The 19,216-nt window shown below is 37.7% G+C and overlaps 2 protein-coding genes across 2 annotated transcripts in view; one reads left to right on the top strand and one right to left on the bottom strand.

Annotated features, from left to right (window-relative positions):
- IFT74 (intraflagellar transport 74) overlaps nt 1-19,216 on the top strand; it is a 171,317-nt gene that overhangs the window by 24,801 nt on the left and 127,300 nt on the right. The window contains exons 3-6 of the mRNA XM_036739092.1: nt 9,206-9,341; nt 15,070-15,118; nt 16,942-17,040; nt 18,113-18,173. Of these exons, the coding sequence (XP_036594987.1) occupies nt 9,206-9,341; nt 15,070-15,118; nt 16,942-17,040; nt 18,113-18,173 (345 nt within the window). The remainder of the gene's footprint in view (nt 1-9,205; nt 9,342-15,069; nt 15,119-16,941; nt 17,041-18,112; nt 18,174-19,216) is intronic.
- Nucleotides 6,140-6,844, bottom strand: LOC118831677 (myosin light polypeptide 6). Its single transcript, XM_036739094.1, has one exon. The coding sequence runs from the start codon at nt 6,780-6,782 to the stop codon at nt 6,327-6,329; it is 456 nt and encodes a 151-aa protein (XP_036594989.1). The 5' UTR covers nt 6,783-6,844; the 3' UTR covers nt 6,140-6,326.

The raw sequence follows: 19,216 nt of genomic DNA, 5'->3' as shown, positions 1-19,216 counted from the left end.
TTTTCCTTAATGGAATAGGTCGTAAATACAATAAGTCAGGATAGTTGACAAAGTGTCAATTGGAATTACAACCCAGGATCTCTGTGTTTAATTTACCATTAACATTCCATAACATAATATATGCCCATGAAATATTAAGATAAGAAAAAATTACATTATTCAAGATAGTTTTCTCAGGTTAAGGGTCTCATCCTTAGTGGCTAATTGGACAGAGAAAAGAATGCTTTTAAGTCAGCCCTATCTGGCCTTGTTGACATAGGAAGGGTATTCTCTGGGTAAACTCAGAGAACAAAGAAGCTTAGGTCCAGGCTCTTCTTCTAGTTGATCATTAATTCAGATTCTGGTCCTTACTGAAAGTTACAAAAATGATATTAAATGATATTAATGATCATCATTTCCTCCTTTTGGTCAACGGCAAGTTGAAGCTTTGCCTATAAACCAAAGAAGATACGGAAAAATCCTCTATCTTCCTCAGGAGTACGGTTCTAAAAATCCTGATCTAGGTGGATTCAGGTTTTTTTTTCTTCCTGTGTTTGGACATGCCCAGAGATGGGGCAGTAATTGTAAACTAATTGTAAACAAGCAGAGGGAGCAAGTTGCAAGGGGAATCAGGGTAGGGAGCATAATGGTAAAAATAGAACAACTAAGTAAAATAAGCTAAAGATACCAAAGATATAGGCTTGGGAATGCAAGGGACTCAGAAAGGGAGCTGTTCTTCGTGTAGGTCTGGTCTGGCCTACGTCTGATGTCATCCTTTGAAACCAGAGGGCAAGGTCTTCTATGGGCTCAGATGTCCACTCAGGAGCAAGGTCAATCTTTTGATGTGACTGAGGGATCAAGGAGTCCATATTCACAAGTTGGCAGCTATAGGAGTAGTCAGACCCAACAAGGCTCCCAGAACACATATGATTTGATAATTGAGAGAAAAACAGCACAACATAGGTCCCAGCCATGCAGGGCTAAGTTCAAACAGTGCAATAAATGGTTAAGTATCCCAGCCACACAGGGCTGAGTTTAAACAAATACAGTAAAGCTTTTCTCACAATTGACAAAATTGCACAATTACATTAAGTCAGGTACAGACCAAACCACTTAGATGGCTCACAATACACTGGTATTGAGAGGGGGCAATTTGCATGTCACATGTTTTACATTTACACATTGGATAACCAAGAAAACTTAAACAGGAACCATACAAAGTAATGCAATCATTATTACCAATGTTAACCAACATTAAATTCCTTGTATCCCAGTTACCTATTCCTAATGTCCATTTAAGCAGCATTTTTTTTTTTTAATTCCAGATGCCTGATTGTAGTTGTCTGGTCCCTAGATACCCTTTCTTTGACAAAAAGGTCTTTTTCTTAGGACAGTTCTAAAAGAGTGTTCTACTTCTCTGGTGCAGATCTAGAAATTCCCAGATAATTCTTACTTAAAATAACTTAGTACAATCACTTAAATTTGGTTGTCCATTTTTGAAACTACTGAGTATTTCAGTTTATGTATTATTTGCTGTTTTTGTCCTTACCTAAATCTTGTACCTGGTATAAGAATCCTTTAAAATGTGAAGGTCCAAACATAAAATTAACTCATCTTCCTTTTAAAATTATCAGACATATACTTAATAAAGGAAATATAATTTCACTATCTTCTACAATTTTTGTGCAAAAATACAAATTTGAGATCTTATTACCAAAACACACTTATAGCTTGAATTTCCATGATAGATAAATTTTGGAGCCAATCATACACATCTGTATATAATTCTTAGAAGAATCAATCTGATCCTATTGCTTTTTCTCAAAATTTGCTATCCTTTTTTTATTAGACATCTATCACATTATATCTTTGTCTTATTACTTTGTCTAATCATTAACTCCTTTTGGAGGATGTTATCTCTACATTGTTTTAATTTTTATTTGGCTATGAACATAGGTTAAATTGCAAGCTATTCATTCCTGCATCCTATAATAATAACTTAGAGATATTCCAGTATCGATCTATTACCTAATAGATTTAGCATTGTGCTTACAAAACTTCTTGATAATATAAATTTGCTATGAAAGAAAAGGGGGACAATGTCATATATCTTAACAGAAGGAAAGAACTTCCTTAGCTCTGTTTGATTCCAGGCATGAGTCATATCTGATAGCCAATCATATAACCACTAGATGCTGAAAGCAGGGCTTAAGAGTAATAGGTGGGGATTTTTCCTTTTAAGAAGGGAAGTAGCAGAATTGGGAAACAGAGTCAAGAAGATCCTACCTAGGCCGTGTCCAAGGTCGCCTTCAAAACTTTTTCCCAGGCACAGACATCCACCTTTAGAAGTTCTCAGCCTGTAGTGCCTATCATTCTACTATTGGCTTTAATCAGAGCTTAAAACAATATGAAATTGTAGTCCCATGAAGTCTTAAATAGCAAATAAATATACTTCAGATAGGACTGTCCCAAATTCCATTGAGCCAGTAATTATCAGATCAAGCTACATAACTTATCGGTCTTCTAAAATACTTTCTCAAACCCTCTCAACTTACTTAAACTATCTGAAACTAGTATTCTCTCAGGACAGGAGAGGCTTAGCTAACTTCCATTTGTCCCCAGACCTTCTTATCTGCCTTTCATATTTCGAATCAAACCTTTATTTATCTTTCCAAATCTTTCAAACCCATTATTCAGCCTTCCTTTACATTTCAACCATAGGACAGGGTAGCTCATAAGTTAGTAATTTTTACTTACTTAACTGTCTGTACTGGAATCCCATTCCAGCTTAAAGCAAAAAGATTAATGACTAACCCCACAAGTTGATGGATTTATGTCCTTGTTTACTCATTCTGGAGGAAAGGGACACTTAAGGAATTAAATCTTATGTACAGATGACAAGCTGAAACACTAATTTTTACTCTTGCTTAGGCCATGGAATGATTACAAATTCAGAGTAGGCCTTCTCAAAAACTCCACAAGGGATTTTTCAAAACATTTCTAGAATTATTTCCCCTTCTTTAAAAACAGTTTAAAATTTATCCTGATGTTAAAAAGAAATAATCACTATTCTTTTATGAAGAAAATTAGTTGGAAAGTTTTAAAATGATAGACATCTCCTTCTTTCTCCTTAAAGCAAAATAAACCTTTAAATACTGGAATTCATTAAATCTAAGTTGGTGCAAAATGTCCTCATTCTCAAAGTAGTATACAGAATTCCTAGATATTACAAAGTTCCTTAGTCTAAAAGATGTTGTAATGTAGAGGACACTTAGTTTCTATAAGTTAAAAAGAACATACCCAATTAAATTAACCTTATCACAGTAACAAAGTTTACCAGGCCTTTCCTTAGATGAAACAGGCTTGAAAATCACACCCCTATTTTTTTCTTAATCTAACATCTTAATGTAACACAGGAGGAGTTGCTTTTTTTTTTCAATATTGCTGACACTGATTGCTGTTTGCCAAATTACACAATTTGGAAATGTAACAATGCCCAAAATATTATTATGTATTGAAAACTTGAAACAACCCATTATCAATTTAGTTGAATGCATTTTTTTAATCTCCTTGCACAGAGAATCTTTCATCTCATCATTAATATATTGAAACTATAACTTTAAACCCCTAGATATATTCTCATAATAGAAAAGTTTTCACATGGAAAATCTGCTCTCATAGTAAATATCAGTATTATTAATTATCACTTGTTATAACCAAAGATAACAATTCCAAACCATCAAATTTTTATCACATCCTTTTAAAAATCCAATTCACATATATCAAAATCAGATTAAAAATTGGTATAATATTATTTCTACCACATAATAGTCTTCTCAAATTTCACAATCCAAGAGAATGTTAGAAATACAATATAATTTTAGAAATACAGAAACAATAAACTTCAGATGACATCAATTGTATTTCCAGATGATCACATATAGAAATTTTTCAACTTATTACTTCTGGTATTTAAAAACCACTTCAAAGTTAATAATTACGAAAATAATGTTGTTTCTAACATATGCCAGTCATGATGTTAAGCATTTTGAAATTATTATATCATTTTGATCCCGTAACAACCACCATTATTATTTTCCCTTTACAAATCAGGAAACAGGTCAAACAGAGATAAAAATTCAGTTTTGTAATTGGAACAGAGAAGTGTGGAGTTTACCAAGAGCAGAGGCTGTTTTCTCAGTGATGACAATTCTTGGAGGCAGAGTTTAAGATAAAGCTAACCACAGTCCAAATCCATCTACCTTGCCCTTCCCCCACAACTGCAGAAGTTACTGAGCCTAGGGCAGTCTGCAGCTGCTGGGACAGGATGGGCATAAGGCATAGGACGTAGGTGACATTTCCAAGCTTTACCAAAAAGATGGGCTACAAGGTACCCAGGGGCACAGGACTGTCAGAGTGTTACCAGTCTGTGAATTCCTGCCCCTCCCCTCCTTTTGCCAGGTGGGGAAGAGTGATTTAAGTTTTTCCCTACAGTTCTCCTTCATTCTCTTCTCTTAATCTGATCTGGGATGAGTGGACTTAACTGGAATCCTTGTGGCTGTTTAAATTTCCCACACAGATATTCTCTTAACTCTGGAGAGGGAGTGGGGAACGATAAGTGATCAGCATTGGGAGGAGGTATTTCAGCAAGAGTGAGCTCCTGGAGTGATTTACAACCTCAGGAGTTCACTCCCCAAATCCAACTAATCAGTTTCCAAACTTTTTAATGATTATTCCCAGAATCTACTAAAAAGTTTTAGGTCTATTTCCATTGTAATTCCAGACCAGAAATTACAAGGAAAAGAGTCTTTGTTTCCCTAGCCGTAGCCTTAGAAATCTCTGGCTGCTTGCATTTCAAATTTTACAAGGTAATAGACTCATTTTACAGCACACACACACACATACACTGACAGACAAATTGACAATTAACAGGACGAATACAAATTGAGCTCAGAATTTAACAACAGAGGGAATTGGAGGCTTTCATGAATTGGATATTAACACCCCTGTGGTCTTTGGGGGAAGCTTTGGCATTGCTGATTTTTTTCTGGCTCTCCATATCCTATATCCAGAGCGTAGGTGTCCTTCTCAAAAACAGCCCTTAGGAAGGGGGGAAGAAAGGGGAGATGGAGGAGGGCTAGGGAAGGTAAGGGAAGGCAAGGAGTAAGGACAAAGTGAATTTATCCTCCCCCGAATCAGAGCCTTTTAAGGGAAAGGAGGCAGGAAGGAGGTGAGGAATAGGGCAGAAAGAGCAAAGGAACAGCTAGAATTGGAGCTGTTGGAAAAGAGGGGAGAGTGAGGTGGAGGAAATTAGCAGCTTTGGGAGCCTTAAGGGAAGAGGCTTCTGCCTTTTGTTCTTGCTCAGCCATCTCAGCAAACCAACAATGAAAACATTCCCACTCCTGGTTTGATGTTTTGTTGGCCTTTAAACTTAATTTGGTTTTAAGACAAAGTAATTTCAACTGGTCAAAAGAGCCCCATTGTGGCCAGCATAAATTCGGGGCTATCTTTAGTTAACTAATACTAGCGCTGGCAGTATTTGTGATCACCTGGTTGATAATGGCTTGACACATAAGAAGCTGGGGTCTTATCGGCTGGATTTCTAATTTTATTTTTTGATTGACCCATAGCAAATTTTTCCTAGATCGATCAGTATTTCCAGGGGATCTCCGTGCATCTTACCGCAGATCCTGCGTTTTATCGCAGATTTGATGCCTGCCCCCAGAGCTAGCTTAAAGGGAATTTCAGACTGCAACCAAACCCATGGGAGTCCTTTCTGGAAGCTGGGAATAGGGACAACTTACCCCGACCTTGTCAAGCCCAAGATTCCAGGAAAAATGAATCCTGAGGCACCTGAAGCGTTGGCAAGATTGGGCTGCACTTCTTTGTCCCGGTTCCATTGTTTCCATCTGGAGTTCACAGCACCATAACTGTTGACCTGAGAAGTTTGGTTAAAGGAGACAACAGGCTGGGTGATAGAAAGATTTATATTACTTATTCATTTATTCCCTTAAGCCAGCAGATACATACATGCATGTATGGGGCCAGACAAAGTCTGACTGCCTGAACAAAGAAATGAGAAAGCTTATATACCCTTTTCTTTAACAAACTCAGCATGCCTGCATTACTTCACTTTTATTTTTTTTTTTTTTTTTTTTTAGGAGCAGTTAGCAAGTTTTATTTGGTGAAAGCAGAGAGCAAATAGGCCAAAGAGGACATATTTTATGGTGGGGGTTGGAAGTAAGGATGTTGGTAACCCTGAAAATGTAGTTAGTTGCTTCAGGGGCAAGAGGATGATTTTCACACTGAGAAAGTTAAGGGGTTCTTTGTGGAAAGAGGAGTTGGTCTCAGCCATTCAGCACCATCCGGACTAGCTCTTCATAGTTGATACAACCATTGCTGTCTTCATGCCCTGCCACCAACACTTCCACTTCTTCCTCTGTCATCTTCTCACCCAGGGTGATGAGGACGTGTCGTATTTCAGCCCCCATGACTGTGCCGTTCCCTTCCTTATCAAACACCCGAAGCCCTTCTACATAGTCTTCATATGTGCCCTGGTCCTTATTCTTTGCTACGGTCTGCAGCATTGGCAGAAAGTGTTCAAAGTCCAGCACCTTCACATTCATCTCATCACTCTTGGGATTCCCTAAGACCTTGAGCACCTCAGCATTGGTAGGATTCTGGCCCAGGGCTCGCATCACGTCCCCACACTGGCTGTATAAGATCTTTCCATCCCCTGTTCGGTCAAACAGCTGGAAGGCCTCCTTGAACTCTGCGGTCTGATCCTCCGTGAAGTCACACATCTTGGCCGTGCGGCTGCTTGCTCGCTCGTACTGCCGCCGCCGCTGCGCTATGTAATGGCTCCGTCATTACTTCACTTTTATGATCCCCATGTATATTTAATCATGATACAAGATAAGGATTTTCCTTAATAGAATAGGTTGTAAATACAGTAAGTCAGGATAGTTGACAAAGTGTCAATTGGAGTTACAACCCAGGATCTCTGTGTTTAATTTACCATTAACATTCCATAACATAGTATATGCCTATAAAATATTAAGATAAGAAAAAGTCACATTATTCAAGATAGTTTTCTCAGGTTAAGGGTCTCATCCTTAGTGGCTAATTGGACAGAGAAAAGAATGCTTTTAAGTCAGCCCTATCTGGCCTTGTTGACATAGGAAGGGTATTCTCTGGATAAACTCAGAGAACAAAGAAGCTTAGGTCCAGGCTCTTCTTCTAGTTGATCATTAATTCAGATTCTGGTCCTTACTGAAAGTTACAAAAATGATATTAAATGATATTAATGATCATCAGGTGGAACAGGTGGATACTTTGGCTTGGTAGCCATCACAACAGAGGTAGCAGCCCACCCTGAATACACCCTACACCCCTGAACCCTGGTAATCCAGAGCTGTAACACATTAAGTCCTGAGGCACTCAGGCCTTTGGGCACTAAGCCAATTAAGTGCTAAGGCTCATGGGCTTTCATGTCTTTGGGCCACTAAGCCAGTCAGGTGCTGAGTTTTGGTGCTCTCTGAGCTGAGCCAATCAAATGCTGAGTAAAACCTGTATATAAGCTGGAAGATTGATATCATCTCAGGGCTCACTCATGGGAAGAATGCTTTGCCTGAGAACTCTTGAGAAGACTACTAGCCTCTGGGTAGCTATTGTGTAAAGCCCCTCCCCCCCATGAATGTGAACCCAGAAGAAGAAAATGAGCATTGAGCATTGAGCATGAAGTGTGAAGAAGAGGAAGAAGAAAGAAGAAGAAGAGAACGAGCGTGAGTAGGAAAATGAGCTTTGAGTGTTGGGAGAGCTGGCAGCAGCAGCAGCAGTGGCAGTGGCAGAAACTTGCTGAGCAGCAGGAGCTTGCATAGCGATGGGGTTTGGTGAAACTGAGATAGTTGTCTGTTGTTTCTCAGTCATTGTGTTATTTTTTGGTAGCCAAAGCTCCTGTAGAAATAACAAAGGAGCAAAGGGAGAAGTTTCTTTTGAACTTCTCTGAGCCAAGGCTGTGGCCAGAGGCAGAGCTTAAGGGGAACAGTGAGGTGAGACATAGAGCAGCAGCAGAGAGCTGCCTGTGGCAGGCTCCAGACAGAAGCTGGGAGCATTCAGCCAAGGGACTCAGAATTAAACCATAGGTCAAGATGAAAAGTTTGTTGCCCAACTGCCCCTCAGGACTTGGAAGTGGGGGCAGGACTGGAGCACTGTTAAGACTTGGACTCTGGAGAAGGACACACCCCCAGGAGGACTTTACTTGGACACTGGATTGAGCGGATTATAACCTACTGGTTATAGGGCTGGACTTTAAAGGAAGACTGGCCTGGGGATGTGATTGTATAAACAAGTATTTTGAAACAGTATGTTATATACTGAATGATATGTTTTGTTTAAGGCCATGTGGCCACCCTGGTAATAAGTTGTTATGTTGCTATGAATGTTCTTGAATAAGATTTAGTTTTATGTAAATAGAGAGTTCATTTTACTGTGGGATTCGACCCTAAATGTGTGTGTGTGTGTGTGTGTGTGTGTGTGTGTGTGTGTGTGTCCGTGTGTCCACAGCAGTAGCCCTCAGTGTGCTGTATTGATTGGTGTTACACCATCTCCCAGGCAAGGAGATGGGAGAGTGGAGATTTAACCTTCCCCTCAGATAACTCTCTGGTTCAAAGCTAGGTCGCTGTGTTAACAGCTCCCCCTCTAATTTATGGTCACAGTGCAGTATGTTTCCCTAACTTCCATCTCTTTTCACACTAGGCAACAGCTAAACAACAAGCATTTGACCAACAATGACTAAACAACTCTGGGGTTCTGAGTTCCCCAGTTGGTTGTTTTAACTTTAGGGTTCTATTATTATTTGAAAATGAATGACAGTGAATAATGGGAATAAAGAAAATTATTTCTTTATTATTCTCTGCCCTTGGAGCAAGTTCATTGTTTGTTGGATTTTTATATATGCAAATGAACTACTTTGCAAGTTACTGAATGATTCAATCACACCTGAAAGGGTTTTACCCTTATATTGTATCGTCTCTGTGTTTGCCCCTTACCTACATATTTGCAGAAATCTGAAAGGGGCACACCTTCACATTTATACAGTGTTGTGACAGACTATTATGGCATGCACACCATCGAATCACCTGAATTAAAATTTTTTTTTCATTTTGATTTCATGTATCAGTGGAAGTATATTACATTATTAAAGAAAATTCTTGGGTTTTTTTAGATGCCACCTGGTACATCAAGACCTGCCTCTCGAAGTGGTACCATGGGACCTGGAGGAGTATTGGCTTCTCAAATAAAAGTTGCAGATCGTCCAGTAACACAGCAAGGCTTAAGTGGAATGAAAACTGGAATGAAAGGTATCTTTTAGGTTGAGTAGACAAGATATTTCAGTACCACATTAATATATCAGAATGAAATTGTGGGGAAGAAAGGAAGACTCATGCAGCTTGGCTATAGCAACACCCCTTTCTCTTTTCACTCTTATTCAATGACATCTGGCTTCCTCTTGATGACACAGCTTACCTAGTCCTAGCCTTCCTTTACACACTTTGCACTTTCACACATATCCAACTGGTTGCAATATTCTGTGTTCCCCATTGCCACTTCTAGGTTTACTAACATCTCTCAGTAATCTCTTTGAGCTTCATTCAATCCATATTTATTACCCAATCAAGACTTTTTGGTAGCTGTTGTCGACCTGCTTCTAGGATACAGTTTTTCCTTCCTTACTAAGTTTAATGCCTGTCTCACAATCTCCTCCCCACTTCCTGCCCCCTTACTGGAGGACTTTAACATATAGATTAATATTTCCTCAAACAATTTAACCTCCCAGTTCTTCAACTTAGTTATTTCCCCATTCCTCCGCCCCATCTCAGCTGCTCACAAAGATGGTCATACTCTTGATCTTGCCATCACCCCCAAATGTTCCACTTGCATATTTATGAACTCTGAAATTCCTTTATCTGATTATAATCTTTTGTCATTGCACTTCTTCCTTTGCCTTTTAACTCCTAATCCTGTTCTTCATTTTCATCACAACCTCTAATTGTAGCCCTCAGTTCTTTCCTAGGCCATCACGCCTCTATTGACTACAGTCTTCATCTTAATCCTTTGGCAAACCATTTCACTTCTACATTATTCTACTCTCTACATTCCCTTGCCTCCTTATCCTATTATCGTTCTTATCCTGCCATGCCATGGGTTCTCCCACCATTTGCTACCTTTGCTCTTATTCACATAGTGTTAAATGAAGTATGAAAGACAATTGTGAAACAATGATGACTGGGTTCACTATCAATTTCTGTTACCTAATCTCAAGTGGGCCTTCACTGCAACAAGGCAGTCTTTTTTTATCTCCCTAACTGATTCAGTACTCCACTCATCGCAGTAGCTTTTCCAAAATTTCCCATCACTCCTCAAACTTCCCATGGCTTCCCCAACCCCACTCACTAGCTTAAGAATTTTACTTCATATTTCCCTGAAAAATTGAGGCTATTTGCTGAGAAATCCTTCTTATCCCCTTCTTCTCAAATCACATCACTCAGATACTTATTGCTACTGTTTCTTCCTTTACTGCTATCTTACATGCAGGGTGACTCTTCTCCGTCCCGTGCACAACTTCTCCGCATGCACAAGTGATCTCATGCTATCCTATCATCTTTATCAGATTACCCCCTTTTTTGCTTACGTCTCTCCTTTTCTACTGACTGCTTTCCGTCTGTTTGCAAATATGACCATGTTTCCCCCTCTTCAAAAAAACCTCACTTTTGACTATCCCCACCAGTTATCATATTATATTTCTCCTGCCTTTTGTGACTAAATTCCTTGAGAAAGTCACATACAGTTGGTTTTTTCCCCTCACTCTCTTCTTAATTCTGCAGTCTATCTTCTGACCTCATCATTCAGCTGAAATACCTCCAAAGTTATCAGTGGTCTTTCATTTGCCAAATTAAGTGGCTTTGTCTCAATTCTTATTCTTGACTTCTCTGCAACTATACAACTGTCAATCACATTCTTATCTTTGATACTCTTTTCTCTCTAGGATTTGGTGATAGTGCTCTTTCCTGGTTCTCTTCCTACCTGTCTGACCACTACTTCACAGTCTCCTTTGCTGTCCTTTCATCTCTCATGGCCACTAACCATGAGAGTCCCCCACGGCTCTCTCCTAAGCCTTCTTCTCATCTCTTATACTGTTTCATTTAGTGATCTCATCAGCTTCCATGCTTTCAGTTATCATCTCTCTTCTGTTGATTCTCAGATTTATTTATCTAAATAAACCTGGATTCTCTCCTGATTTATAGCGTTCCATCTCCAACTGCCTGTTGGACACTTCAAACTGGACATCTTAAACTCAACCTGTCCAAACCTGAACTCATTATCTTTTCCTCCAAATCTTCCCCATTTCCTAACTCCCATATTACCATCAAGGGCACCACCATCCCCCAGTCACCAAGGCTCACAACCTAGTTGTGTCTTCCACTTCTCATTCTTCTTACCCTTTATTTCCAATACGTTGCCAAGTTCTATTGATTTTACTTTTGTGTTATTTCTTATTTAAACCATTTTCTCTCCTCTGATACTATAACCACTCTAGTGTAGGCCCTCATCCCCTCATGTTAGTATTACTACAGTAGCCTTCTCATTCATCTCTCTGCCTCAGATCTTTCCCCACTCCCATCCATATCTCCACTAAACTATCAGATTTATCTCCCTAATGCTCAGGCTTGACAGTGTCCACCCTTATTGAGTAAACTCCAGTGACTTTCTACTACTACTATTCCAGAATCAAATGTAAATCCCCTGTTTGAATTTAAAGCCCTTCATAACTTGGCCCCTTCCTACCTTTCCAGTCTTCTTACCCCTTGCTTTCTTCCAGGTATTTTGTAATCCTATGACATTGGCCTCCTTGTCCCTTGCACAAGAAGTACTATCTCTCTACTCTGTGCATTTTTCCTGTCTTGTCCTTATGCTGGGAATTATTTTATTCTTCACCTCTGCCTCCTGGCTTCCCTGATTTCTTTCAAGTCTTATTTGATCTTCTACTGGAAGCCTTTCCTAGCTCTTCTTAGTATTAATGCCTTCCCTCTGAGATTATCTCCAATTTATCTTGTATACTTAGTGTATATACCTACTGGTTGGCATGTTGTCTCTTCCAGTAGACTGTGAGCTCTTCAAAGGGAGAGTTAATTTTTTTCTTTCTTTGTATTCCCAGTGTTTAGTGCAGTGCCTGTCACTGTGCTTAGTCAATACTCATTGACTCAATTTGATTGATAGAAGAAACTGGGTGGCACAGTGGGTAAAACTCTAGATCTGGAGTGAGAAAGACTGGAGTTCAAATTTAGTCTCAGATACATATTAGCTCTGTGACCCTGTGTAAATCACTTAATATCTCTCTTTTTTAGTTTCTTCAGCTGTAAAATGGAGATAATAACACCTACCTCCAAGAGTTGTTATTAGGACAAATGAGATAATATTAGCGCAGTGTGTCTGGCATACCTCCTTTCCCTTTCTTCTTCCCTGCCTTTCTTCCTTTTGAGCAGAGAACAGTAACATGATAAGTCAATCAACACATATTTACTAAGCACCCACTATATGCTTAGACAGTCCTTGTCTTCAAGAAGCTTATATTCTAATGGGGGAAGACATTATTATGTAAAAGAGAAGCTGAAAGGGAGAAGGGAAGAAGGAGGTGCCTCTGTGGAGGTATGGTGACTAAGCAGAGAAAATGAGGGATGGCTGCTCTGGGCCTTTCCTCAAAACGGAGGTTCTAGGGCAAACTCACCAATGGCAGAAGAGGCAATGAGTAATTACTAGTCTGTCTCCTTCCCTAAAATGGAGGTTCCAGGAAATACTCACTAATGGGAAAGGCAGACATACGCATTGGGAATATCAACTTAGCAGTTATATTGAAGGATAGAGTAGAGTACAGAGAAACTAGAATTAGAGAAAACATTTAAGAGGCTATTACAATAGCCCATTTAAGATATGATGAGGGCCTGAACTGGAGCATTGCTGTTTTAGTGGAAAGGAGATGAATGCAAGAATGCAAGAGGTGTTTTGGATAGATGGATAGATAGATAGATAGGTAGATAGATGGGTGGATCTCTATACTACAAGACTTGGAAAACATTTTGATATTGGGGGTGGAGAGCAGAGGCCAAGGTGAGGAAGAATGACAAATCAAATAGGACTCCGTGGTTTTCAACCTAGGTGATAGGAAGAATGCTGGTGCCTTTGAAAGAAGTAAAGAAGTAAGGAGGAAGGGTGGATTTCTGGGGAAAGATAGTCCCTCTTTTGGACATGTTGAGTTTAAGATATCCGTGAATATCCAGGTAGAAATTGTCCAGAGAGCAATTTGAGATGCAAGAATGGAGCTCAGGAAAGAGATAGGGGCTACATATGTAGATTTAGATGGAAGTGATACTCGAATTCATGAGAACAATGAGACAGCCAATAAAGTATAGAGAAATAAGTGAGGGACCAGAGAAAAGAGAAAATGTGAGTTGTATCTCTTGAGCAAATAACTGTCTTGATTTTAACTGTGACTTTAAATATTTGTTTTCAGATGGGTAGAAAAAGATGAATAATGCCATCTTGGAAATCCCCTTTTTTGTGTATTAATTTCTAAAGCTGCCCTCATTTTATACCAAGAATTATTTCCAAGATGCATATATGATAAAATAAGAAAATGAGGTCATTTTCCATAACTCAATAGTAATATGCTTTGGTCCACCTCCATTGTTCCCTATTTCTACAAAGAAGGGAGATAGATGAATTCTCACCTTTTCTTCAGTGCAAAGCTTGGTTGTTGTAATTAAGTATGCTTCACTTTTAATTTTGGTCATTCTTTCCATTTACTTGTGGTAATCATCACATATATTGTTTTCCTGGCATCAGTTCATATGTATATATAGATATAGATGTGTATGTATCTATGTATACACACACAAACACACCCATGCCTCTTTCATATTCATCATTTTAAAATGGCAGTTATATGCCATCATATACACGTGCTACAGCTTTTTAGGCTGTTACCTCATAGATGGATATTGACTTTGTTTCCAGTTCTTTGGTAGTACAAAAAGGGCTGCTATAAATATTTTGTAATAGGGTAATAAATTTAGATTTGGCCTATAAATTTAGATTCCTTCCTATGATATCAGAGATGGAAAAACAATCAGATGCATATAAGTGAGATTTCCCCAATATGAAATTCATCCATGATCCTTATTTGCTTAATTGAATGCCCTGGCAGTAACCCTGCTGTGGCATTGATTTATAGGTATCCACCAGCTGCTACGGTTGTATCCTTCCCTTTAGATTCTTTATGCCTGTCTTCCTACTCCCTGGGGTCTTCTTAAGTCTAGCCCTAGTGTGAAGTGATATGCATTGTAGTAAAAGCCCAATGCTGTAATTATTTACTGACCTGACTGATTCCTTTATTAAACCTCCTTTAAGTATCCAAACTGCAGACCAGGTTTTATTTTTAGATTTTTACCATACCATAATATATAATGACATATAACTAAATGTTTATTATTGTCCTGTAATATGGAATGCTATAGGTGGGGTGACATCCCGGAAAAGGCACTGGACTTGGAGTGAGGAAGCAAATGGTTTTGAATCCTGTCTTGACCACTAACTCTATGACCTTTGGTTATATAACCTCTCTGAGTCTGATAACCTTTCATTATCTGTAAATTGGAGACCTTGATAGCTGTAAAACCTATTTCACAATGCTATTGAGATGATCAAAATAATGTAATGTATATAAAACTGTTCACAAACCCTAAAGTGCTATATAAATGTCAGCTGTTATTATTATCATTAAAATGGCAATGATACATTAATTGCCATTGAGATAAAGGAAGACAATTTGTTTTAATACTGAATTGTGCATTTTCTTCAAAGAATTAGTTTTCTTGGTTTTTATTTCATTATTTCCTTTTGTTGACAGGTAATGCATGAAGACAATCTTTGGAAAAGTAGAGTGTGACTTTTATATATACTTTGGATTTATTTCTTAAGGCAAAACTTGTCTTTCAAATAAAATGCTAACATTCTTTTTATTTTTGTTGTTAGGTCCCCAGAGGCAGATTTTGGATAAATCTTATTATCTTGGGCTACTTAGGTTTGTTTGCTAAATAATTTTAAAAACTACAATATTGATATTGTAAGCTCTATTTTCGTGTCAAATTATAGTTACAGAAACTACTAATTCATTCAGCTTCTGTTTATTTCTGAGTTATTTTTTCCTGAAATCATTCATCATTACATTGGATATTCTGCAAAATAATATGGGATTGCAAAGCTAATAGAACGTTCTTAACTTTATATACAGGGTGCCCCAAAAGTCTTAGTGCAGCTTTAAGCTTATTGCACAAAGACTTTTTGGACAATTGGCATTTATTTGTAGATTGTATATTTTAAGTCCAGCTTTTTTCCCCCTCTGAAGGATGAAAATCATGCCTTTATAGGTGTTTAACTAAGACAAGATGACTTGGGCTTTCCAAAATGTAGAGAGTAATGACAGAATTGGTTAAACTAGGAAATAGCCAGATGGTATACTTTTTCTCCTGCCCCTGCTGTATCCCAAGTAAGATCCTCCAAGGCCTGGTTTACCTTGCCCTCCCTCATCTTTGGTGGTGGCTTCATGATGTTTCAAGGTTTTTGTTTCCTCCATAACCCAGAAGAATTGCCTCAGGAGCCAGCAGAGTTAGGGTCAAACGGTCATCACTGTAGGCTTTTCTAAAAGGGAAAAAAAATCCTTAATTTTAATAATGGGCAGCTAAGTGGCACAGTAGATAGAGCACCAGGCCTGGAGTCAGGAAGACCTGAATTCAAATCTGGCCTGAGACACTTACTAGCTGTGTGACCCTGGCAGATCACTTAACCCTGTTTGCCTCAGTTTCCTTATCTGTAAAATAAGCTGGAGAAGGAAATAGCAAACTGCTCCAGTATCTTTGCCAAGAAAACCCTAAGTGGGATCACAAAAAATTGGACACAACTGAACAGTAATGAATTTTAATAAAATTATCATTGCTGTGCTTTATAAATACATACATATATATATATACGTATATATATATATATGTGTGTGTGTGTGTGTGTGTGTATTATAGGTCTATTATGGCAGATGGCACAGTTTTAGTCAACCTGTCAGTCTCATTGAGCATCTAGTGCATGCCTAGTTCTAATCATTTATTTATTCTCCATCTGCCTTTTTTGCTATCTCATCTACCCAACAATGTAATCTCCACTCTCCTGATTTCTTTGTTCTCCTTATGGCCCATTATTTGTATACTCCTTTTTTTTCTATTACTTCTAAATCCCTTTGAATCCAGTCTTCCTTTAGTTCTTCTGTTGCCACTTTCTCTCTGTCTTGAGCATGACTAGCTTACAGATTAACCTAAAAGCTAAGACCAGTAAAGGATATAATGAAGTAGTACTGGCATAATAAATTTCACATAGAGCTCTACATTGAATCCAGATAAGGGAAGATCACTGTCTTTTCTCTGTAACATTTTCAGTGGTAACAGAAGATAATAACTATAACTGACAAGGACTTCATTTTACATCTTTGGGTGGCAGAAGTTGGGGAGATGGTAGGCATAAGCATGTTTGACTACTAACTCTGCCTTTAGATCGTTCCAATTGGACCGAGACTAGACTGTGTTCAAATCTTGCTCCATTTCTATTGATAAATGAAGCATGTATGTCTAAAGAGCCATAAATACCATCATTAGACTCTGATGGGCACCTAAGGAGTATCACTGGATCCTTCATTTTTGCTTTAGTACAACCACTTAAGAGTTTTCTTTTTGTGTGTGGAGGTATTACAGAAATAATTGTAAGATTGTTAAGAATTGTGTCTAAAGAGTATTATTAACTATAATTACTGACCTTAAATAGTTTTTTCAATACCATTGAGGCTTTTCTGTTTCTTTTCTGTAGAAGCAAAATAAGTGAACTAACAACTGAAATTAATAAGCTTCAAAAGGAAATAGAAATGTACAACCAAGAGAATTCAGTGTATTTGTCATATGAAAAGAGGTGAGTCATAAATATTATCTAGAAAAAATGGTCAATAGTTTACCTTTTTTATAAGTAGAACATATGTGTTTGATATGATATACTACGAGAATCCAATCCTGATTTTTTACTATCATAAACTCTATTAGTTAAATGAATATTTATTGAGTGCCTGCTATGTACAGTTGTATATTACTAAACATTGACAGATAAGACATAGATCCGACCCAAAGAATTCTCTTTCTAATTGATAGGATATTGCACCTGTTCTGGCTTTCGTATTGACTAGTTGTTTGACCTTGGAAACTCAGTTAATATTGCTAGGCCTTGGCATACACACACACACATGCACACACACACACACACATGCATGCACATATGCACATGTGTATAGATGTGTACATGCATATGCACATATATATGCTTATATTATATATATATATATATAAACTTGTGAAATGGGTCTAGATGATCTCTTTGATGTCCTTTCCACTTCTTAAAGTCACTGATTCTATAATTTTTATATAAGGTTAAGTAACAAGCTAAAATAAATATGATAAATTATATATAATATACATGTAATATATACATTAAATATAAATACATATGATAAATATAAAATAAACATGATAAATATAACATCAGTGCTAAGTATAAATAATAATAAATATAAAGCTAACAATGTAAGATGATATAAGATGTGAAATAGTATATGATTCAGTAACAGCTAAATGTTAGCAAATTCTGTGAATTCGTATGTGAAAAAATATTTCTGTGGATTACAGTAATCCAGGAAAGTGTCATGGGGAAGGTAGGATTTGCAAAATATGTCTCTTTGGGATAGAAAAGGGGAAAGATGGCATTCTAGGTACAGGAACTGGCTTAAACAAAGGTAGAGAGGCAGGAAGACAGTATTACTACAGGATGGTGGAATAATAGCACATTTTGCAATGTTCGTGAGAAGCATTTTGAAAAACAGGTATTATACAAAAATACCTAGGACTAGAAAAAACTCTGGTCTCTCAGTTTCTACTACAACCCATTTTCATAAATTATGTTTTTTAATGTGTGGATTTTTTTTTCATGTGTACAGGGCAGAGACTTTAGCTGTTGAAATCAAAGAATTTCAAGGACAACTAGCCGATTACAATATGGTAATTATCCCTTTCCAAGATAATTCTTATTGCATGATTTGCCTTTTAAATATATTATAAGCTATTCTGTCTTTTAATCCAAAGATGGTTTCATCATTAAATATTTTCCTAATAAGAGAGGCAGTTGTTTGTGAACAGATGAAAACTGATAGTAATTTTGATCACTTGAAATTGTTAGATGTCAAAATTGTCTACACTGCATTTTCTTATCAACAGATAGCATTCCTAGCAAGATGTAATAGAGGAAAGGAGCTTAGCACTCTCCACACTGTAAGCAGGTAGAGACTTTCTTAGCTTCTTCTTCCAAGGTAAAAAGACATAGGGATATGTGTAAAGTGAAAAATATCATTGGATATTTTGGAGCTCCAAATTAACATGTTCATATATGAAGTTCAACTTAGTTCTTTATCAGGAACCAAATCCATAACAGCCTCTCAGGAAACCAAGAGTAAAACTATGAATTTTTTCCTACTGAGAAGGGGCAATGGAATTACAGATATAGTTGATATATAGCTACAGACTTCATGAAAATTGAAGGTAATAAAATGAATAGTTCTCTAAGCCTACTTCGGTGTACATGCTAATTTTAAAAAATATAAATATATAAATATAAAACTAGTCGGTTTTTAGTGACCTTAATTGATTAATTTCTACAGGAAAAAATCTTTATTAAAACAAATGCTTAAAAAGATATGAATCTCTTCCTTTTGGTCCTTCCAGTGATAGAGATCAGAATTAGCCCATGCCTGCTCATCCTTATAGCAGTAAGGCAAAATTCGTGACCTCAGAGAGGGCCATGCACGTGCCTGAGTGTTTCGGAGTCTTGAAGTATAAGGAATGCTCTAGGTAGAAGGCAGAGGAAGTGTAACATTTATTTAGACTCCAGAGGATCAGATCCAAGGACCAATGCCCCCAGTTTAATATTGTAGCAATAATATTCCAAAACCAAAAAGCCCACCAAACTGTAGTAACAAGGAAATTGTAGCAAAATATTATAGCAAGGAACCAAGTCTTACGTATAACTTCCCCTCGCTACTAGGGCC

This window comes from Trichosurus vulpecula, chromosome 9 (genome assembly GCF_011100635.1).
Source record: "Trichosurus vulpecula isolate mTriVul1 chromosome 9, mTriVul1.pri, whole genome shotgun sequence".
Classification (NCBI taxonomy): Eukaryota; Metazoa; Chordata; class Mammalia; order Diprotodontia; family Phalangeridae; genus Trichosurus; species Trichosurus vulpecula.
The sequence above is the reverse complement of the archived record's forward strand: the minus strand, read 5'-3'. Positions and strand labels throughout refer to the sequence as shown.

Coding starts and splice junctions, on each gene's coding strand:
- LOC118831677 (XM_036739094.1), bottom strand. CDS start 6,782: ATGTGTGACTTCACGGAGGATCAGACCGCAGAGTTCAAGGAGGCCTTC.